Source organism: Rutilus rutilus (assembly GCF_951802725.1).
Source record: "Rutilus rutilus genome assembly, chromosome: 11".
Taxonomy (NCBI): Eukaryota; Metazoa; Chordata; class Actinopteri; order Cypriniformes; family Leuciscidae; genus Rutilus; species Rutilus rutilus.
This window is the reverse complement of record NC_140216.1, coordinates 40,103,167-40,124,815: the sequence shown is the minus strand read 5'-3', so window position 1 is coordinate 40,124,815 and position 21,649 is coordinate 40,103,167. Positions and strand designations below refer to the sequence as shown.

General features: G+C 37.8%; 2 protein-coding genes across 7 annotated transcripts; both read left to right on the top strand.

The window, feature by feature from the left end:
• Nucleotides 1–50: 50 nt before the first annotated feature.
• On the top strand, nucleotides 51–6,834 carry LOC311299341 (uncharacterized protein). 2 transcript variants are annotated; one of them, XM_084422857.1, is made up of 8 exons: nucleotides 51–79; nucleotides 267–300; nucleotides 3,119–3,256; nucleotides 3,788–3,819; nucleotides 3,924–4,199; nucleotides 4,517–4,762; nucleotides 6,159–6,230; nucleotides 6,305–6,834. In XM_084422857.1, exons 1-8 carry the CDS (start codon nucleotides 61–63, stop codon nucleotides 6,433–6,435), a joined length of 948 nt encoding a protein of 315 aa, XP_084278983.1. In that variant the 5' UTR covers nucleotides 51–60; the 3' UTR covers nucleotides 6,436–6,834. The 2 variants fall into 2 exon arrangements, with proteins under 2 accessions (XP_084278983.1, XP_084278984.1); XM_084422858.1 differs by lacking the exons at nucleotides 51–79; nucleotides 267–300 and adding an exon at nucleotides 1,677–1,751.
• Nucleotides 6,835–8,369: 1,535 nt separating this feature from the next.
• LOC311300271 (uncharacterized protein) lies at nucleotides 8,370–21,443 on the top strand. 5 transcript variants are annotated; one of them, XM_084424450.1, is made up of 8 exons: nucleotides 8,370–8,420; nucleotides 9,006–9,265; nucleotides 9,973–10,065; nucleotides 11,607–11,694; nucleotides 12,206–12,547; nucleotides 18,372–18,398; nucleotides 20,654–20,680; nucleotides 20,763–21,443. In XM_084424450.1, exons 5-8 carry the CDS (start codon nucleotides 12,244–12,246, stop codon nucleotides 20,945–20,947), a joined length of 543 nt encoding a protein of 180 aa, XP_084280576.1. In that variant the 5' UTR covers nucleotides 8,370–8,420; nucleotides 9,006–9,265; nucleotides 9,973–10,065; nucleotides 11,607–11,694; nucleotides 12,206–12,243; the 3' UTR covers nucleotides 20,948–21,443. The 5 variants fall into 5 exon arrangements, with proteins under 5 accessions (XP_084280576.1, XP_084280573.1, XP_084280574.1 ...); XM_084424447.1 differs by lacking the exon at nucleotides 11,607–11,694; XM_084424448.1 differs by lacking the exons at nucleotides 8,370–8,420; nucleotides 11,607–11,694 and having other exon boundaries at nucleotides 8,451–9,265.
• Nucleotides 21,444–21,649: the final 206 nt, after the last annotated feature.

The window sequence follows — 21,649 nt, the reverse complement described above, 5'->3', positions numbered from 1 at the left end:
ATGCGCTTTAGAGGAGGAAATACAAACACGAGTAAAAAGTGTTTAAAACAAAAACAAAACATGGCGGATATGCGCGACGGTGAGCGGTTTAGATAAAGGTTTGAGTGAATAATCAAAGTTTAACCTGATAGAAAATATTGATTTAATGTTATCCGTGTTATATTTCATCTGCAATAACAATTTGGACTTTTATAAAGATCCGTTTGCCCATTAACTTTTATACATCATTATGCATTAATATGAGGAGTCTCCTCGTGTGTCTGCAGACCAACAAGATTCTGCATTTCTCTCCGATATACGGTATGAAATTAAATGTGGAGGATTTTATCTTTGACAAGATGATTGACAGGTCATTATACATTTATACGTTATAAATAGGCTACACAAGCATCAAGTTTTAGAAGTTATTTTTCCTACTAACAACCATTCGGAGTTATCATGCTAAAATAATTATATTAATAACCCCACTATAAAAAAAACCCAACCACATCATTGTCTTAATCGTATACTGAGTTTACCAAAAAACAAGACGACTGGGGTAACGTTAGGCCTATAAGAACACAAAAACTCAAAAGCTGGTGTTATATTTAAAAATATGAAAACTTACATGGTAATAGTTCTGCATGCAGTCTTAAAATCACACAGCTGGCATGTTGTTTGATTGTCCACAACTATTTGCTGTATCACTGCTGGTTTTAGCAAACTATCACACTCACTGAGACTGTGTCAATTCATCTGTAAAGGTCAATATAGTCATTAAACATTTACGTAGCCTATACATTTTATTTTACCTTTGCTGTGTAAGCTACCTGAATGTCATTAGTATAGTCTTGAATGCATTGGTATGAGGCAAAGAAGTTACCAAAACTAGAAATAAAAGTGAGTAATTTGGACTTTCTTGTATATTCAAAACTCATCCGTTCTTTGAATGATATGTTTAAGATGAGATGACTTTCTGCAGTTACAAAAAAACCCATTGTACTTCTCGTAAAGAGTAGGGGTGTACTTATCATAACATTGCCTCTTAATAATCCCTGTCAACTGAATTGAATAAATCTCTCTCTCTCTCTCTCTCTCTCTCTCTCTCTCTCTCTCTCTCTCTCTCTCTCTCTCTCTCTCTCTCTCTCTCTCTCTGTAACACAAAGGTCAGGGGTTTGAATCTCAGTTTTGGGAAACTCGGGAACTGTGGGTGGGGGGGAGTGAATGAAATAATTTTCCACTGTAAATCCCCAACTGAGGTGTCATAAAGACCAAAACCTGTATCGCTTCCCGGACGCCGCATCAAAAATAGCTCCTCTTGAAGTGTGTGAAATCCCAAGCACAATTTCTGAGAATGGGACTCAGTGCCATCAGTGCTTTGTGGGTGTACAGAGTAGCACATAAAGCACTATATAACCAGAATAAGAATGAGCTTCATTTAAGTATCTTTACACACACACAAGGACTTTGTTTGGGTGACAGAAGAAGCTTTTTTTGTATTAGTACACTTGAATAAACTAGATAAAATCTATGTATATGTTATAAATAATGCAATACAATTTAAATATTTGAATTATATTGTAATTAAAATATTTATTAGATATAAAATCCGGGCTAACAGTGCAGGACCACAGATGTTAAGCCAACAGGTCATTCAGTCCTGTGTGTTTTTTTTTTTTTTTTAATTTCTTGGATGGGGATGGTGGAGCGTTTGATGGAACAAGCTTCGCACAGCTCCAGTGATCTGGGGCCGGTTACACCAGTTACAATTTGTAAGTTACAACTTAACCTAGTTTTGACGTAAATGGGCTCTAAGATACAACTTACGCACTAATAAATAATTTTGCGTTGCATAATTAAACTTAGTTGAAGTGTAAATCTATGTATAAACTAAATATTTACGCATGCCTCCGATCAGAGGCCTATACCATGAAGCCGGGTTAGGTGGCTAGCAGGAATGTTTCAGTTTAGTTTGCGCTAACTCTGGGTTTTAGGCACTATGAAAGTGGTTTGGCTTTTAGCAGTGTTCATCGCCTTACACTCCACGGCTAACCTGGTCCGGGACAGGTGATGTTCCAGGTAAGAGGAACTTGGACCAATCAGCTGTGAGCAAAGTGTCACATGTCTGATGATGCGATAAAGTCCCTCCACCTGCTTCTACTTCAAATTAAAGGTCACTAGTACACAGCAAATGATTTTTAAAGACAAAATCGTCTGGCTTTTAGTAACGCTTATTTAGAATAATAATTTTGCATGTAATATATTATTTATGTTATTATAAATTGATCACATATGTACAATTTTAGTTGATCAATTATTATTGCACACAATTTAAAGGAATACATATATAAGGTAATATAAATACGCTTTAGAATCAATAGATAAAGCTATAAAATGACTACAGTACATGTGAGCTTAAACGTTCAATTCTCTCTATACCTTCAACTGTATAAACTAACTTCACAACTTTTACTTGCACTGATATAGCAAGACGTTTTCCTTTAGTTGTCCTCTTTCATAGACAGCTATTTTCTTCTTGCTGCGTAAATTTGTTTAAATTCTTCATATTTTTCAATCTCGTAATATTCTGCAGAAGAGAGAAGTGAATCGCACTGCTTCTCTCACGAGAAATTAATCTTATATTGATATGTCCTACTAAAGAAATATGTTAATTTACAACCTCAAGAAAATTAAAATGATTAAGAAGAAAAGTCCCCTACCCCTTGGTTCTGGGACCGGGGCCCAACATTTGGTGCTACGCCCCTGAGGAGGAGCATCACAGTTTACTCTTCACAAAAATAGTCTGTTCTGATTCAGTCTCTTCAGATGCGTTATGGTCTATCGGATCACGAGTAAACGAGGTTCACATTCCCATTTACACCTGGTGTTTTAATCCGCCTCTTTTATCCACGTTCAACCACTGTCCTGATTTCTTCAAGAGTAGAGTCTATGGGTGAGTGAATATATGGGTTTTACAGATTTTTCGATCTAATGGACGAAATGATCCCGTAAATTACATTTATGTATTTCTATCATACATAAATGCTTCTAATGCTTCTGAAATGTAATGCTTATATGATCATGTTGTTGATTTTTTTACTACTCCATGTTATTGTATATTTTTGATTTGTATTCACAGAATGGATTTGGAGCAGAAGATCAGAAGTGGGGTCTATCATAGGGCGACGCTATCGAGTCAGTCAGGGTCGAAGAAAGGACAAAAAGAGAAAGCGTTCCTCCAGGACAAATCCACGGAGAGAGGGAATATGCTCCACTGGTGGGTCCCTTTCTCTCTGTGATCATATTCTGTGTGTAAATGATGAGCACACTGGTGTAGTGAAGGCTTGAGTTGTTACAGTTTTTTGTTCGCTTTGGTACTATTTTCACAAGTAAGGTGTATCATTTCAAAACCCTTAGTGCAAAAATCCAAACTGATCACACTGACCACAAAAATTACAAAACATGGAGATGCAAGGTTTCTGCCTGACAGCGACGATATACAATGACCCCCCCCCCCCCCCACTCACACACATACACACACACCTTTCAAATAAGCCATTTTTTTTTTTTTTTTTTTTTTCAAGTATTGCGTTCTGCACAATATTCTTTACTTTAGGTGATATTTGACTACCATTTCATTATGTTCTGTGTAAGTGTTCATAGACTGCAATACTGTAGTAAGTGAAAAAGAAGTAAAGTGTTGACAATGTTGTGAACGAGTTGTCCTCTCTCCTTTGTTTACTTCTTTTCATTTCGAGTCCCAAACATTACACATAACCTATATAACCACCCTTTTTATTTTTATCAGGTGCCTCTTCAGTTTTCTGGCCTTTTTGTCTGGTGAGTATGTGTAATGTAAAGAGAAATTATTTGTAAATTGGATCAGTGACATTAAAAACCATCAGTATCAATATATAGTGATACAACAGTGTTTTTATATTTAGGTGCTGCTTCTCTAACTGTCCACGGACAAAAAGATGGCTGTGTTTTCCTGCCTTGTAATAAGAGCATCGGAGAGAACTTATCCTTTCGCCTAACGTTTGTATACAAAGTCGCTTATGGTGTTCGGCCGAATGAACAATTCAAGGGCCGGGTGAATGAGAGTGAACTTTGTGGTCTCATTATTAAAGACTTGAAGACCACTGATGCTGGAAAATACACTTTAAGTGTTTATGGCAACAGTGATCCAATTTCCTACCGTTATGAAGTCCATGTCCTTGGTGAGATCAGAACTGATTTTAAATATTGATTTGGGCTTTTTGTTGCTTTCATTTTAGTATGCATGTTATATCTTCTTTTAATCTTGTTCTGTAAAGCTCTTTGGTCAGCCTAGTGGCTGTTGTAAATGTTCTTTAAAGGGGCTATATGCAACTTTTCCCCCAAAATAAACGTAACAATAGCCTTTTTATTTGACCATGTATGACTCAAGTTTAAATTTCAGAAAAAAGCATATAGCCCCTTTAAGAATAAAATGAACTTGAACTAGTTCCCACCCATCAACATGTCACAACTATTCTCTTATTTCATTTCTCTTCAGTTATCTTAACTGTACGGAAAGGTGAAGAGCTGTTGTTTGATGATCTTCCCCTGGAAGCTGATGCAGTTGAGCATTGTAAAGGCACAGTTTGCACAGAGATATGGAGGAGTGGACGAGGTGTCCTGAATCATCGACTGACCGACAGCAATGGTCGTCTGGCCATCAGAGAGTTCAGATCGAGTGATGCTGGGATATACAGAGTCCTGAACTCAATAGGAGGAGAACTGGTCACTACAAATGTCACAGGTGAGAGAAATATAATGGATGTATTGAAATATTACATATAAAGTGGACAGGTGAGGTTTATTTTTCATAATTTGAACAGCAAATTAATACTAATTAATACTAGAGAAGAGATGCTGCAAGATTAATTTATTCTGATTCAAGTTTATAAAAACTATAATGATGTGCACCGATAAATCAACATGCAAACATAAAATACAATAAAACAAGACTTAAACACACACACACACACACACACACACACACACACACACACACACACACACACTGGTCCTACTCCTAGAAAGTGAATGTATTGCTTAGTTAGGGACATTTAATTTAAAGGGGTGGTAAAATGCCCTTTTCACAAGATGTAAAATATATCTATGATGTCCCCAGAGTGTGTGTGTGAAGTTTTAGCGCAAAATACGCCACCGATATTTTTATATAGCAAGTTAAAGTTGTTGCTTTTTGAGGGTTTGCAAAAACGCACCGTTTTGTGCCTGGCCCTTTAAATGCAAATGAGCTGCTGCAGAGGGCGGGGTTTCAAGAGCTCGTGTGTGTTAGCAGCTCTGATTACCTCACGCAGACACACTAAAATGACAGAAACTGTTCTGCCTTTAATGTTAAAACGGAGTCAGACAAAGATGGAGAGACTCAAGAAGAAGTGACAACATGTAAAATGCAACAGGTCGTCTCTGAATGGTTAGTTGATGAATTTATTTTGCTGATGTGGAGTTAACCATCTTCAATTAAGATATTCTGTCATGATAAATCTATAAATCGCTCGTATAGGAACTGTTGTGAGATGCACACAGAGTGACTTTCTATTGCATGTGAAAAGACGGATGCTAAAGTTTGAGCTGACTCACAAATGTACTCTTATACAACAACTTTTCCTCTTCTCAACATGGACTGCGTGTTCCCGGGGGCAGGGTTTATGTAAATTTTTTACGGGGTTTACGGCCCAACCAGCCGTTTTTTGTAGTCCTTTTCTTTAAAAGCAAATATCTTCCTTTGCTTTGAACTTTGAGCGTCGTAACTTTGCAAATGTTGTTTATACTCAAACAGCAACATTACACACTAACTAAAGTTAGAAAAGTGAAATCATAATCAACCACCCCTTTAATATTCATCAATATTATTGATCTGCTGCATTGACTCATTTTATGAGAACTGAACTGAGCTGGACGATGACATCACGGTTTTCTAAATTAAGTAAATTAATAACTTTTTACAACAAAAATGAACCATCACTGAACTTACTTAAGCTGGACTATGACGCTGTATATAAACCTTGTTGCATTATTTTCCTGTTATCTCTGTAAAGCTGCTTTTAAACATTCTGTATTGTAAAAAGCGCTCTATAATTAAAGGTGACTTGACTAAACTGTGACTAAGCTTTCAATATCCTCTTCAGAATCTGGCACAGAATCAAAGGGAAATCTGAACAGCACAGATGATCTCAGAACTGATGACACCGAACAACACTGTAAGTAAAACCAGAGACACTGAGACCGTTACAACATTTGTAAACGTTTAATAATAGTTTCTTTCCCCTTCCAGCTGCCTGGGTTTGGATTGTGGATCCGTTGGCTCTGATGGCTCTGATTATATTAATCAAGATAACTCGTCAACATCTGAACAGGAACAAGCAACCAGATTCCTACAAAGTAGCGATGGGCAAGAACGATTGAGTATTCGAGTACTCGTTCGTGACAGCGACCATCAATCATGAAAACGATGATCACAGCGATGGTTATTGCTGCATTTGGGGTGATTCCTGAGGTCGGACACATTAGCGGACTGGAGGGAATAATATGGGATTTTTTTTCAGAAAAGTTATTGCACAAGATAAATTCAAGCCCTTTCAAGAACCTGTATATGTGCATTTTTATTTTCAAAAACTTTCCTGCGAAACTTCCAGATTTCCATGCCTATATCTGGAAAGGAAACAGTCAGGTGGTAATTATAAATGGGAAGTCAAATATGGAGAGGGGGAGAGAGGTGATCGCGACTTGCCTGAAAAAAAACTCAGTTCCAGCTCTTCTGTTTTTTGGTTACTTTACTGTGAAAAATATACTCAACTGAACTGCATAGTTTGTTATTAGTCATGATTTAAAGGGTTTTTTGATTTTATTTAATTGGTGGTAAAATTTATAGCTTGTGATAGGTTGAAACCTATCTGGCGACCGAATTTATGGTAATTAAAAAAAATGTGGGATGGGACGCCACTGTTACACTTTGATCATGAAATGCAGTTAAAAGCAAGTGCAATCTATCACATACATAACATTATCATGAGAACACAAATGTAATAGAATGATGTAAATTCTCTGAGCTTTAGTTTTTCAGCGCGCTGTTAAAGGAAGAGCAGAGCCGGATTATCCATAAGGGCACTTGGGCCAGTGCCCAGGGGCACCAACCATTCACAACCACTAGGGGGGCACCACATGACACAAGCTTTAAAAATATTTTTTTGTAAATTGTTATATTATTAACTTGAAATTCTTGAAAGACCATACATAACTCGTTTATGAACACTAATTTAACAATAATAATAATAATAAATTATAAATTAATAAATATTACATGACCACTATCACTCCCCCCGTCCCTCCCCAATCTGTCAGAGTTGAGTTGGTCCACAACAAGTAGCCTACGCGCAAATGTGTCATTTTTTGAGTTATAGTGCCCAGGAAGAGCGCGTTCATGTGTTACACCAATACATTTCTACATCAGTAGTATTGTTGCTGGCTATTAAAAAAACACTGTTAGGAGAAGCATAGCCATTTTCACTGTTTTTGCACTGATGAAACGGTCCCTTTATTTAAAAAAATATATATTTTATTTTGTATTATGTGTGTGTGTGTTCAATGGGAAATAGTAAGTCAGCCAATTAAAGGAAAAGAGAGCATTTTCACTGTAATTTTCTCTTAAAACCAGAGAAGATGGGAATTATCTTTGACATAAATGTGTTTGTTTTAAACTGATACTTTTTTCTGTATCTATCTGTGACAGTGTGTTTGCAAAATCTATATCTACTAATAGTATAGTACACCGATGTCAAAGTTATTTGAAAATTTCTAAACTAAAAATTAAAAACCATCCTTATAAATACCATTGCTTTGTACATGAATGGCATTAGGATAGTCTTGAATGCATTGGTATAACATAATGAACACCAATGGCAAAGATGATGTAATAAGTAGAAAGAAAGGTGAGTAATTTGCAGTAATTTGGAAAGATGACATAAAAAAAAAACCCATTGTACTTCTTATAAAGAGTAGGAGTGTAGGCCTATTATCAAACTATCTCTCTCTCTCTCTCTCAGAGGTCTGCATCTGAATTGAGCTGAGAAATTAAATGATAGATTTAGATAGATTTCAGATTAATGACGCGTGTCGCTCTGTCTCAAGACGCGTTTCCACCGCAGGAACTTTCCTCAGGAACTAGGGAGTCAGTTTGGACTGGTAACCTGTGTGTTTATACTGTAGGAACTGCTGTACATATTTCCTCTCCGAAAGTCCCTGTTGCGAGGAAGTAGGGGAAAACCCTGGAAGAAAGTAACAAAGCAACTTCAAGTTATGACAACACTTTCAGCCGTCACTGATCTGCCAAATATCACGTGATTTCCTCATCGTTTCCCGTGGTGAGGTTCGGAAAGCAGGTTTCGGGCAGGGTAAGTAACCTACCGAAGCTGTACTTTTTACAAGTTTTGCGTCAGAGTAATGATCTATCTACAGATTATTTAGTGCTGAAACACATCTTAAAGTTTGCCTTGTCAGAGTTTTTCAGTAAACAAGATAATCGGGTTTAAGTGTCAGGAGTTCCAGTCAGGACGAAAGAAACACTTGTTACTTCTGTCGCGGTGTTAATGTGGTGACTTTCTGTTGCAGCATTTATTAAAACATGTTTATGTCATATTATACCCACATGCCAAGAGTGAGGGTCAGAAAGACAGACAGAGGTCTGATTCAGCCAGACATTCATGAGAGGGCATTTCTGGACAGATCTGTCTTAGGGAGAAGACTAGACCGAGATTTGTATATTCTTTAAATAGGTTTTTTTCATTTTTATCCTAATATTTTTTTTTTTTTATTGACATTACGTTTAATTTTTCCACTGTCCGTAAAGCTGCTGCAACATGTAAAAATCCCCAGTGCAGGAGCAATAGTGTTATTTTATCCTAATCATGTCACAAACAATCTCCCACTAACTTTTTTTTTTACTTTTATTTTTATATATTTTTTTATTACTGTTTTAGGTGCGCAGATTTGCACATGAGTTAGCCAGCAGATATGGCTGTAAATATCCGAGTGGACGGGATGCCACCGAGATGGTGGGAAAGTACCGGCTCACCTCCTTCATCAACGAAACAACACATTATCTGTTCGCAGACCTCAAGCCTCCAGCATGTCCCGTTCCACTCGCTTCAACAGATCAAATGTGTCCTCTTTTTTTCTTAACAACCTGCATTCCCGCTACCTTTTTGAAGCAAAGACTTTTAGAACGTGGATGAAACAGGTAAAGTTTACAATTCATTAAAACTTAAAAAAAAGTTACAATTATTCAGTGGTTTAAAACACAGGGGACAAATCTATTGTTATATCAAATTTCATAAACTATATACTTTGATGATAAATGCATACTGTAGCTTATACAGATAAATACAGATTATAAAACTATGAGGTGAATAAATATGTAGTTATATAAAAACAGTCATGCACACACACTCACCTAGCTATAATAAATACCTACAAATAAACAAACAAATGATTAACACAGATATAGAGATAATAAAACAATAATGTAAATAAATAAGTAACTATATACAAACACTAAGAATACACACACATCTAGGTATTAGTGTTGTCAAAAGTACTGACTTCGGTACCACGTCGATACTGAAATATTACAAATGTGAGGCTTTGAGTGGAATCATAAACTCCTCTGATTGGCCGTTGTGTTCATGAGTTTATCGGATATGTCTGTGATTGGCTACAATGATTCAAAACACTTTCAAACGCTCCTGTGCGTTGATCATTGTAGCCAATCACAGACATATCCGATAAACTCGTGAACACAATGGCCAATCAGAGGTGTTTATGAGCCTCAACAGCGCTCAAAGCCTCACATTTTTTTAAATTTCAGTACTTTTGACAACACTACTAGGTATATAAACACTTATAAATGTTCATGAAAGCTCATCAAAGTTTATATTTCAATTTCAGGTACCACGACGGTCCAGGTGCCAGATAAAATGATCGCCACCAAGGGGGAGCGCCAGGTCGGTGCAGTGACCTCTGGGGAGACCTTTCACACCGGTATTTAACTATAACTATTTCCTAGAACTATTGGCGGAAGTTTCCAGATTTTGGCGCGTTCGCACCGCAGGAACTAGGAACGATTTTAGTCCTTGGAACTCCTTTTGGAGGAACTAATTTACTCCTACTTCAGAGCCGATCTAAACCAGCACTCTATGAACTATCCGTGACGTTTGTAAGACTTGAGAAATTAGATAAATGCCAGGCAGTCTACTTGAGGCCCTGAGAGGACAAAGGACCTCTCTGGAAATTAACATTTGAACTAGCCCTTGTGCACTATCGAGATCTCACCTCCGAGTCATCCTAATCTACATCTCATTCCCTCATCCCTCACCCTCTCTCTCTCATACTCAGTTCACCTGAATTCACCCAAGAAAATATATAGTTTAATGTGAATGATTATCACCGAGTATTGTACATGTTTGGTATCATTTGAAATGTCTCAGTGCGACTGGTACAAATGTCTCATTTCCAAATAAGTAAAACAAAAGGTAATAAGGTTTTTAAGAGTTTAGAGATAACTGGCACACAAGGAGGGTTGGTCTCCAGGTGTAACCTCTGAATGCATATTTCCATCGTTAGCAGATGTTTCCATGTGAAAGAGGTTCTGTCTATATAATTGAATGCAGCAAATGGTTCGGGGCCTTTTTGTTACTCAAGTTGGCCCATGATGCTAAGAGTGACCAAAAACTGGTATGTCTGGCTTTGCCAGATACACCGTTTGGTTTTTGCTTTGTCCTGAGTAATTTCTTTATGCATGCTGCTACCTTGTGGACAGAGGATGAGCAATAACACCGTGTCCTAACAACACGCGACGCGTGATAAAAGGTATCTTTTCCATGTTAATCAGAGTTTTTGTCCTAACTGGCGACACACAACGAATTTATTTTAGAAATAGTTTCTTTTATATATATATATATATATATATATATATATATATGTATATTATTTTGCGACATCGCGCTGGAACAACAAACACAAAGTGTGGCAATGATAATCTCAGGTATTGTTTATGTGCTTTATTTAATGTTAAATGCGTGTCATGTGACTTTGAATATCATTTAGTGCTCCAGCTTTGTAGCTGTAAAAGCAACAATGGATAATTCACCTCAGATCTTAAAATGAAACAAATGGAAACAAGATTGTTCTTCAAACTGTGAACAAACAAGTGTATTATTTGACAAAGATTGTTTTAGTAACTCAGTTGCCTATGTATTTGAATAATGTTTAAATGGTGTAATATTTGTGAATTTGATTATGTACTTATCCATTCTTGCGAGTGCCTTCGAGATTTCTGTCTGGTGCCGTGAGACTCCGCCCACACGCTGTTCTGATTGGCTGACTCCGGCCACACGCTGTTCTGATTGGCTGTGGGTTTTGATTGATTTTTACTCATCTCGCAGTCGCGTCGCGTCTAGTGTGAACAGACAAATTATTTGTCGCTGGAATCATATCGCATCGCGTCTGGTTAGGACACGGTGTAAGTGTCTGTAAATTTATAAAAATGTTGACAGCAATGATTCTCACACTGAATGTTGCAGGTCAACGGCGATTCCCACGGACTCTCCGGTTAGAGCAGATCTGGAGGAGGAGCAACAGAAGAGGATCTAGAAATAACAGTCATACTGTGTAGGAAATAAACATTGCATACAATTATGTGAATAAATTTGAAAGGTTTTGTGGAATTGAAACCAAACTGGGTTGGGAGAAATATAGATGGTTGTAAATGTGTACAGCAGCTGATTTTGTATATAAACTGCTTTGCTTGGAAAATTTCTTGACAATAAATACAGTTTGTTAGTTTGCTAACTAAGCAGATCTGATGCAAACCACGTCTGAGGAGAACTTTACATGGAAAGGCATGTTGTATGATGCCATTTCCTATAAATGTTTTCGCAACCAGATAAACGGAAAAAAGCAGCAGGTAGAAAAGCTATAAAGGAAGTGAAAACAGCATTTGTGGATCAAGTCTGTGTAGTATTCGCATCGGTTGAGACAAAATGGAAAAATGTATTTTCTTCTGTGTAATTTGGTTTGTAAATATGCAAACCTCTTCCAGTGGTAAATGATCAAACTTTAATACATTTCAGAATGTCATTTGTTTAAACCTTTTTAGTCATTATTATAAACATCTCTCCAGATTTGTCAGTACGAGGATCTTCTGATGTGAGAGTTCGGATGGGAGAAAACATCACTCTGAACTGCAGCATGAGAAACAGAGATGAAGTCGCCTGGTATCATCTCAGATCTGAAGAGTTCGTTCTGCTGTTTTCTGCTGAGAAGGACGAAATCGGGAGAAAACTCCTGATCAACTACAATCCAAACAGCAATCGCATGGAAATAACAGCAGACAGTTGGGTCACCAGAGTCTCTTTAACTATTTCTGGAGTAACAGAATCAGATTCAGGACTTTATTTCTGTGGAATAAAGTCTGACACTCCAGAGATGCACTTCGACAAACCCATCAGACTGGAGATTGAAGGTAACAGATTTCAGTCTTTCTCATCATTGGGGGTAAGATGAGCCACTCAAGGTTTGGGATATAGCTGTTTGTTATTGAGAGCAGCACATGTGTAGAAGTAGTTTATATCCTACTGTAAATACATACATATATACACACACACATAATATAAAATAATATATGTGTGTGTACTGTGTTTATATGTATATACTGTACAAATACACACACATTCATTGCACAACTCCATTATTTGAGTGAAAGTTTAGACACTTCTGGTGAAATATTATATTGTTATGTAATAAATATGATATATTATGTATTACAAGTAATACAACTTAACTTTAATGATCATCATTCATAATGTCTTAATATTAATTCAAAAGCAAAACAAGTGAAAAAATTGATATTAGGGAGTGATAAGCGTCCTCTGAAACTACCTACTGTTTATAATGGTAATTTAATATTTTTGTTTTAAATAAGTGAGTTTTCCTACATCTTGAAATTTTTAGTTCTATAAATGGGGATTTTATGGATGAACAAAACATTTTTTGGTCACCACATTAAAAATAACATTTAAATATGATATGATATGATGTAGTACTTGTAAGCGTTTGACTATTTCTGTCACAATACCATAGTTACTGTTAGGTAGTGTAACTACATTAAATCCATAGGGAATGTTGCTGATTTGTGGACTTAAAGCCTTCTATAACTTGTTCATTCATGGCACAATGTCTCTCCTGGTTTCCACGTCAGTGATGTTTGATCTGATATCTGTGTTTATAATAGAGAACTCTGTGCCAAATCTAAAAGTTTCTTATTGGATCTCGCAGCGAGTTTATTAATTCTGTGGTTAAACTCTGGAGCCCTGCTACCATACGCTAACAGACGCTAACAGACAGCAGACAAACGGCTAGCAATGACATCAGCGGCAATCCACCTGTCACTCAAGTGGCCACGCCCTTAATTATGCAGAACTTTAAGGCTTAATATATTTTAAACGGATGAGTTATAAAAAATTCACCCCCCTCACAGTCATCATGAAGGGCAAAATTAACTATGTAGACCAAAACCTCTTTTTGTACCAGGTTGTAAGCATGTTTTTCTCTGCTGTAAAGTTGGGTATTTTAACATGCGTGTCTATGGGATTGAGTCTCTTTTGAAGTCTGTCTCTAGTGGCCAGTCGATGAACTGCGGTTTAAGTCACTTCCGTGTTGGATTTAGCGCATCCCTGTTCTTCGAGAAGAATATTGGGCAGTGAGAGTTATATATTTGGCACCAAAGCATTCTTAGCCAGCTGAAAACGCCTAGCTGTGTGCACGGCGCTTGAGAGCATTTTGGCAGCATAATGTTTTATTTTATTTTTTTTTCTGTTGAGACGCTTTGCTCGCTATGATACAGAATACCCGCAGAAGTGTTACTAGTATCTCATTTAACAGATCGTTTGTTTCTGTGTTGTTTCTAAATAAAATGTCGATACAATGTAATGTATTTGCTCTGGCTGTTGTTTTAAATTATTTTTGTTCCGTTATTATGCTTGTTGTTGTCATCTGTTGATGTGGTGGTTGGTCGGAGTGGTATTAGTCCCGCCCCTCCTCCACTGTGATTGGACGGCTGGTTAAAAAGTGACAGTGATGAGCGCTGCGTTTTACCCGAAGTTGAACATTCTTCAACTCTCGGCGACGGGTAAAAAAACGTTGAGTGCTCAGCACTTCAGCGTGAAAAAGACGCTTAGCGCCTCAAACAATTGGAAAAATACGCCAGGAGCGTGAAAAAATTGTCATTGGTGGACACAGGGCCTTAAAGCAACACTATGTACCTTTTCAACCTTCATAATATATTTCCAAGACCCCTGTGATGGTACATCGACTTACAATAGGTTGAATGACACGTCTGCCATAGCCTGACGGGGTCTGTATCGCTTTTACTGGCACTACGTAACTTCGGGGTTCGGGTAGTAACCCGAGCACAAAAAGAACTACAAAATTCGACTGCTTTACGGCATACGTCACTTCCCCCACCACTTCCTCAAATTCGGAGGTGAGAGGCCAACCAGCGTTTGGTTTCCGGCTTTCGTGCGTATGTTTTTGTCATGGCCAAAGCAGCAACGGACAAAAAAAAAAGTCAGAAGTAAGCCTATGTCTAAACGGCGTGTACAAGTTTGGCAGGGGCTACATTCTTGCAAGTAAATAATACATGATTAAACGGACAAAATAATCTTTTAGGCTAAGTAACCTAATGACTGCAGGCTGATAGTCATGTTTGTTTATTTTATTTTTCTGGTGAAAATGTCTTGCCTCAGGCTATAATGCAAATAGATTTTTCAACTTTGCAGATTCATCTATGGTAGCTTGATATTATAATATTGACGATATATGGCTATTACCTACCACACAAACATTGAATTGAATTAGCATTCTGTAAAACAGTAGCCAATAGGCTGCTATAATGACGCTGGCTTGTAAACGTGAGCTACGCGATCTTTTGGCGTTTGAAAAAAATAAAACCCATGAAATTATATTCATATGACATGCTGAAATATTTGCCACTGTACCTGGGATGAAGACATTTAACATGCAACGCAGGCAGTCTGCCCAAGACGTGAGAACTCCTTCTGCAGAGTTCGGGGGTATCGGCTTGTCAACAAATGCACGTGTATCCCCTGGTGTAACCATGACAGATTTTACGACAGTAGTAGAAGACAATACTGTTTCCCAACTGTAGGGGGACCCCGAGAGCAAAAGTTACCTGGTGTTGATTTAATCTGAATCATATGGTGAGACGAGGCCCGTTTTATAGACGGATGCTCCACCCATTCTGGCGGGCTGCCCACCGATTGGTTCGCGCAGATACTCTGCGTTGCCATTAGTTTGTGCAGTTGCCACTGCCACTGCTAAATTATCCAAATTGACAGAGTGTGTTAAAGATATAAAAGATTGGATGACGCGCAATTTCCTTTTATTAAATCCAGACAAGACAGAGGTACTAATCATCGGTTCAAAAAACCACCCACAAAACCTCTCACACTACAACTTTATCATAGTAGGATGTCCTGTTACTTCATTCTCTACAGTAAAAGACCTGGGTGTTATACTCGACTGTAACCTGTCTTTTGAAAATCATATTTCATGTTACAAAAACAGCCTTTTTCCACCTTAGAAACATTGCTAAGCTACGTAACATGCTATCAGTTTCTGATGCAGAAAAGTTAGTTCATGCATTCATGACCTCGAGACTAGATTACTGTAATGCTTTATTAGCTGGTTGTCCTGCATCCTCAATTAACAAGCTACAGTTAGTCCAAAATGCCGCCGCTAGAGTTCTTACTAGATCAAGAAAATATGATCATATTACACCGATTTTATCATCACTACATTGGTTACCTATAAAGTCCCGTATTAATTATAAGGTATTGCTACTGACTTATAAAGCCCTAAACGGCCTAGCTCCAGTCTATTTAACCGATCTTCTATCGCCCTATAATCCATCGCGCTCTTTAAGATCACTAAATTCGAGGCTTTTGGTCATACCTAGGATATCCAGATCCACCAAAGGAGGGAGAGCATTTTCACATTTAGCTCCAAAACTCTGGAATAGCCTTCCTGATACTGTTCGTTGCTCAGACTCGCTCTCCCAGTTTAAAACTAGATTAAAGACGCATCTCTTCAGCCAGCCATTCATATAATATTTTTAATCTTAGTTAAATCCGACCTCTAGTTCATAAACGCCAGAGGAGAACTGGCCCCCGACTGAGCCTGGGTTCTCCCAAGGTTTTTTTTTCTCCATTAGGTCACTTGATGGAGTTTTTCGGTTCCTTGCCACTGTTGCCTTTGGCTTGCTCAGTTGGGGATATTTGGGGGATATTTAATTTAATTAATCAATCAATAATACTATTGATCAGCATTACCAAACGTGGACGTTTTCCACTAGAAACAAACATTGATGTATTATTTTAATTTAATACTGTGAAGCTGCTTTGATACAATCTGTATTGTGAAAAGCGCTATATAAATAAAGTTGACTTGACTTGACTTGACTTGACTTGACTGCTCAGCCAAAAGACTCACGGGGATTCCTGCTCTGCTATGGCTTGTGCGGTTTCACTGCGTTATAAAGGTTCAACATTCAGAGAAATCAAGCGTAGCGTCAGTTCTGGCAGGTCACGTTAGTCAAGCTCACATCAGCTGATCCACGTGGACCTATAGGAATACAACGCCTATCACTGTATTCATATATAAGCTCCTTCAGTATTATCAGTCCCCAGGTGCTCATTACCCTCCTCCCTCCCCAGCTCCACCTGTCGTCAAGTCCAGTCACCTTCATTTATACAGCACTTTTAACAATATGGACTGTTTCATAGCAGCTTTACAGTGATAATAGGAAATTACAGTAACAGAGATTGTTTTGGCTTTACAGCAGCTCTAGAATAAAGTTATTGTCCAGCTAAAGTTAGTTTTGATTGATTCACTTCCGTTGCAAAGATCATTAGTTATTAACTTAGCGGCAGAAAACTTTTAATGATTTCTCGCCGTTCATTCACACAACAACAGTGTTTGGTGCTTGAGAACACAAATCTTGAAACAGGGTCCAAGGTGCAAGCGTTGAACAATTTAGAAAAACGTTATCATCTCCGCGTAAACTTCAAAAACGTGACTCAGTGGGAACGCTGACGGCGTGCACATGCGTATTACGTGTTTAGTCTATAAGTATGAGTGTTTGAATATATGTGCGCAGGTGTGTACTAGTGTATTTTTACAAATTTACCTCTCTCGTCACGTCAAGATCGGCATTCAGATTCCCCTTTGAATCAGAATAAATTCTTGAATTATGTTGTACATTAAAATCTTGAATTAATGATATCTGCAATACATTCATGTTGGTTCTGTTCTGTTTACCTATAAGGATGGTTATTGCTGCTCTTATACATGCTAGGCTGCCCAGAACATAACCACACCGCCAATCCAACTGTATGCTAATCGTATTTGACGATAGCGGTCCTGACAGAAAAGGAGTTTTTCCCCCCAACCTAGCGACACAATACGAGTGAGCCGTATCGATAGGGAACTAGGCATCTCTCAGTGGTTGATTCAAAGTATTAAGCAAAACAAAGTATTAAGAAACTTTTGAACTGGATCATTTGTAGGGATGTAAAAATATATTGTGTCACAATATTTCGCTATACAAAAAATGCATTAATATATCGTGGATAGTGACAATGTGTATTGTGGATAGTTCACCCAAAATAAAAATTTCGGTGTGAGAAAAAATTCAGGTTTACAGAGTTTTAGTGTCAGTACTACATTAAACTACTATATATAATGCTGAATTTAATGTATAAAATTTTTATTGGTGAATATTTTTGTGTCCTGATAATGACAAATGTCTGTTACCAGTAAAAAGTGGCCGTCATTATCATAAATATATCTAGTCGGTGAAAGAGTTCAAGCAAATTCGTCTAAAATAATTCTGTATTTTCATCTTCAGAATCATGAATATTGTTATTCTGGTGTCTCTATTGTCCTGTGCTTTGGGTTTCCAGCACAAGTTCAAGAATATTCATTTACACACACAATGTAATATCAAATTAGCATTCTAATCAACAGAAAGTTTTTTGTAAACCTTTTATCAAATGTCTTGGAGTATCGCAATAAAATCGTATTGTGAGTTCAGTATCGTGATATGTATCGTGACATGAGCGTTACACTCCAAATCATTTGTGTAAATTTAGTTATTTGTTTTGTGCACTATAAACATCTGTTAAAAACTTTTAAGACTTTCAGAAACATTGTTTTAACAGATTTCTGTGTTTTTAATAAAGTGACATATATTTGTCTTTCTTAAACAGAACTGCCAAAAGAAGAGGACGTCACAGGTAACAACTTGGCTGTTTAATTGATTATGTGGAAATCCAGCACTACTTCTAACACTGTCTGTTGTGTATGAATGTGTGTAACTCTTGTGTCTCTGTAGATGGAGTGAGAGAGAAAGAGTGAGAGATAGGAGATTTTCTCAGTGTTTCGATTGTTTTGCACCCTCAGATTCCAGTTGTTTCAAATAGTTGCATCTTCTCAGCCAAATATTGTCCTATCCTAACAAACCATACGTCAATGGAAAGCTTATTTATTCAGCTTTCAGATGATGTATAAATCTCAAGTTCAAAAAAATTTACCCATGTGGTCCAGGGTCACATATATACATATACAGTGGGGCAAAAAAAACAAAACAATTAGTCAGCCACCAATTGTGCAAGTTCTCCCACTTAAAAAGATGAGAGAGGCCTGTAATTTTCATCATAGGTACACTTCAACTATGAGAGACAAAATGAGAAAAAAAAAACCCCAGAAAATCACATTGTAGGATTTTTACAGAATTTGTTTGCAAATTGTGGTGGAAAATAAGTATTTGGTCAATAACAAAAGTTAATCTCAATACTTTGTTGTATACCCTTTGTTGGCAATGACAGAGGTCAAACGTTTTCTGTAAGTCTTCACAAGGTTTTCACACACTTTTGCTTGCATTTTGGCCCATTCCTCCATGCAGATCTCCTCTAGAGCAGTGATGTTTCGGGGCTGTCGCTGGGCAACACAGACTTTCAACTCCCTCCAAAGATTTTCTATGGGGTTGAGATCTGGAGACTGGCTAGGCCACTCCAGGACCTTGAAATGCTTCTTACGAAGCCACTCCTTCGTTGCCCAGGCGGTGTGTTTGGGATCATTGTCATGCTTAAAGACCCAGCCACGTTTCATCTCCAATGCCCTTGCTGATGGAAGGAGGTTTTCACTCAAAATCTCACAATACAGGGCCCCATTCATTCTTTCCTTTACACGGATCAGTCGTCCTGGTCCCTTTGCAGAAAAACAGCCCCAAAGCATGATGTTTCCACCCCCATGCTTCACAGTAGGTATGGTGCTCTTTCTCCTCCAAACACGACGAGTTGAGTTTTTACCAAAAAGTTTATCTGACCATATGACATTCTCCCAATCCTCTTCTGGATCATCCAAATGCTCTCTAGCAAACATTAGACGGGCCTGGACATGCACTGGCTTAAGCAGGGGGACACGTCTGGCACTGCAGGATTTGAGTCCCTGGCGGCGTAGTGTGTTACTGATGGTAGCCTTTGTTACTTTGGTCCCAGCTCTCTGCAGGTCATTCACTAGGTCCCCCGTGTGGTTCTGGGATTTTTGCTCACCGTTCTTGTGATCATTTTGACCCCACGGGGTGAGATCTTGCGTGGAGCCCCAGATCGAGGGAGATTTTCAGTGGTCTTCCATTTTCTAATAATTGCTCCCACAGTTGATTTCTTCACACCAAGCTGCTTACCTATTGCAGATTCAGTCTTCCCAGCCTGGTGCAGGTCTACAATTTTGTTTCTGGTGTCCTTTGACAGCTCTTTGGTCTTGGCCATAGTGGAGTTTGGAGTGTGACTGTTTGAGGTTGTGGACAGGTGTCTTTTATACTGATAACGAGTTCAAACAGGTGCCATTAATACAGGTAATGAGTGGAGGACAGAGGAGCCTCTTAAAGAAGAAGTTACAGGTCTGTGAGAGCCAGAAATCTTGCTTGTTTGTAGGTGACCAAATACTTATTTTCCACCATAATTTGCAAATAAATTCTTTAAAAATCCTACAATGTGATTTTCTGGATTTTCTTTTCTCATTTTGTCTCTCATAGTTGAAGTGTACCTATGATGAAAATTACAGGCCTCTCTCATCTTTTTAAGTGGGAGAACTTGCACAATGGTGGCTGACTAAATACTTTTTTGCCCCACTGTATGTGTATATATATATATATGAAAAAGAGTGCATGTACTTTTTTGTAGATTAAAGATTAAACTGGGAAGGACAATAGCGCTTGCATATTGTTGTCCTAATGTTAGTTTCACTGCTTCTCTTGCTCTCATTTGTAAGTCGCTTTGGACAAAAGTGTCTGCTAAATTAATAAATGTAATGTAAATATAAATATAAATGCGCTATATAAATGCCTCATTCATTTGTGTAAATTCAGTTATTTGTTTTGTGCACTAATAAACATCTGTTTAATTTTTTTTTTAATACTATCAGAAACATTATGTTAAAATAGATTTCTGTGTTTTTAATAAAGTGACATATATTTGTCTTTCTTAAACAGAACTGCCAAAAACAGTGGACATCACAGGTAACATCTTGGTTGTTTAATTGATTATGTGGAAATCAAACTGTCTGTTGTATGAATGTGAGTAACTCTTGTGTCTCTGTAGATGGAGTGACGGTGACGGAGCGTGTGTTGATGTTCGCTGTTGTTGGACTGGCTGTGTTTGTGTTTCTTCTGACTATAATCGTCGCAGGAGTGATCAGTTACCATCGAGGACAGCAGAGAGGATGGAGAGATGCGAAACAAGAAGCTCTGATGAATCAAAAATCAGCTAAAATGAGCTTTATTTGACAATCTGAGCTTTTCACTGCCAGTAAAATCAGCATCACTGAAAGAAAACACTCATTAAAATATACAGCCGTGTTCCAGATGACTGTATCTGTTCACAAGATTTCACTATGGGTTTAGAAAACCTGTGGCAAAATGTTGCCTTGAAAAAGAACTGAAAGCATCACTGAAAGCAATCATTAATAGTTGTATTTTTTTGTGGTTCATTTGTGTGTCAATGATATTTAGTTAAATATGAAAGCACTGCCTTTAATGCCATATTTATTAATTCAACATGTATAAACAATAAATGTAAAGAATGAGCTCAAAAAAGATCAGCAAACATGCTTGAATATCATTAGACTGCATCTTTAGACATTATATGTCTATCTAGAGACTGATGAGCATTCATTTGCACACATAAGCTGAGTTTGAGAAAACAAATAAAAACTGTTGTATGGCAAATAAAGCTTGCTTAAAAATGTCAACAGAAATGTGTTTTGATCAAATAAACAGCAGTAAAACAGACTTGATGTGTTTGTGCATTTTCTGTCAGGAAACGTTATCATTACTAATGCTGAACCTTACACGTGTTTAGGGGGGAGGGGGGCAATAAACACACAATGCCACCGACTCGCTCTCTCTCTGTGTGTGTGTGCTACGACTCCTGAGTGACGCCGGGGTCCTATGAGGAGCTGGTAGAGCTGCCTCCCGCCCATCCGTAAA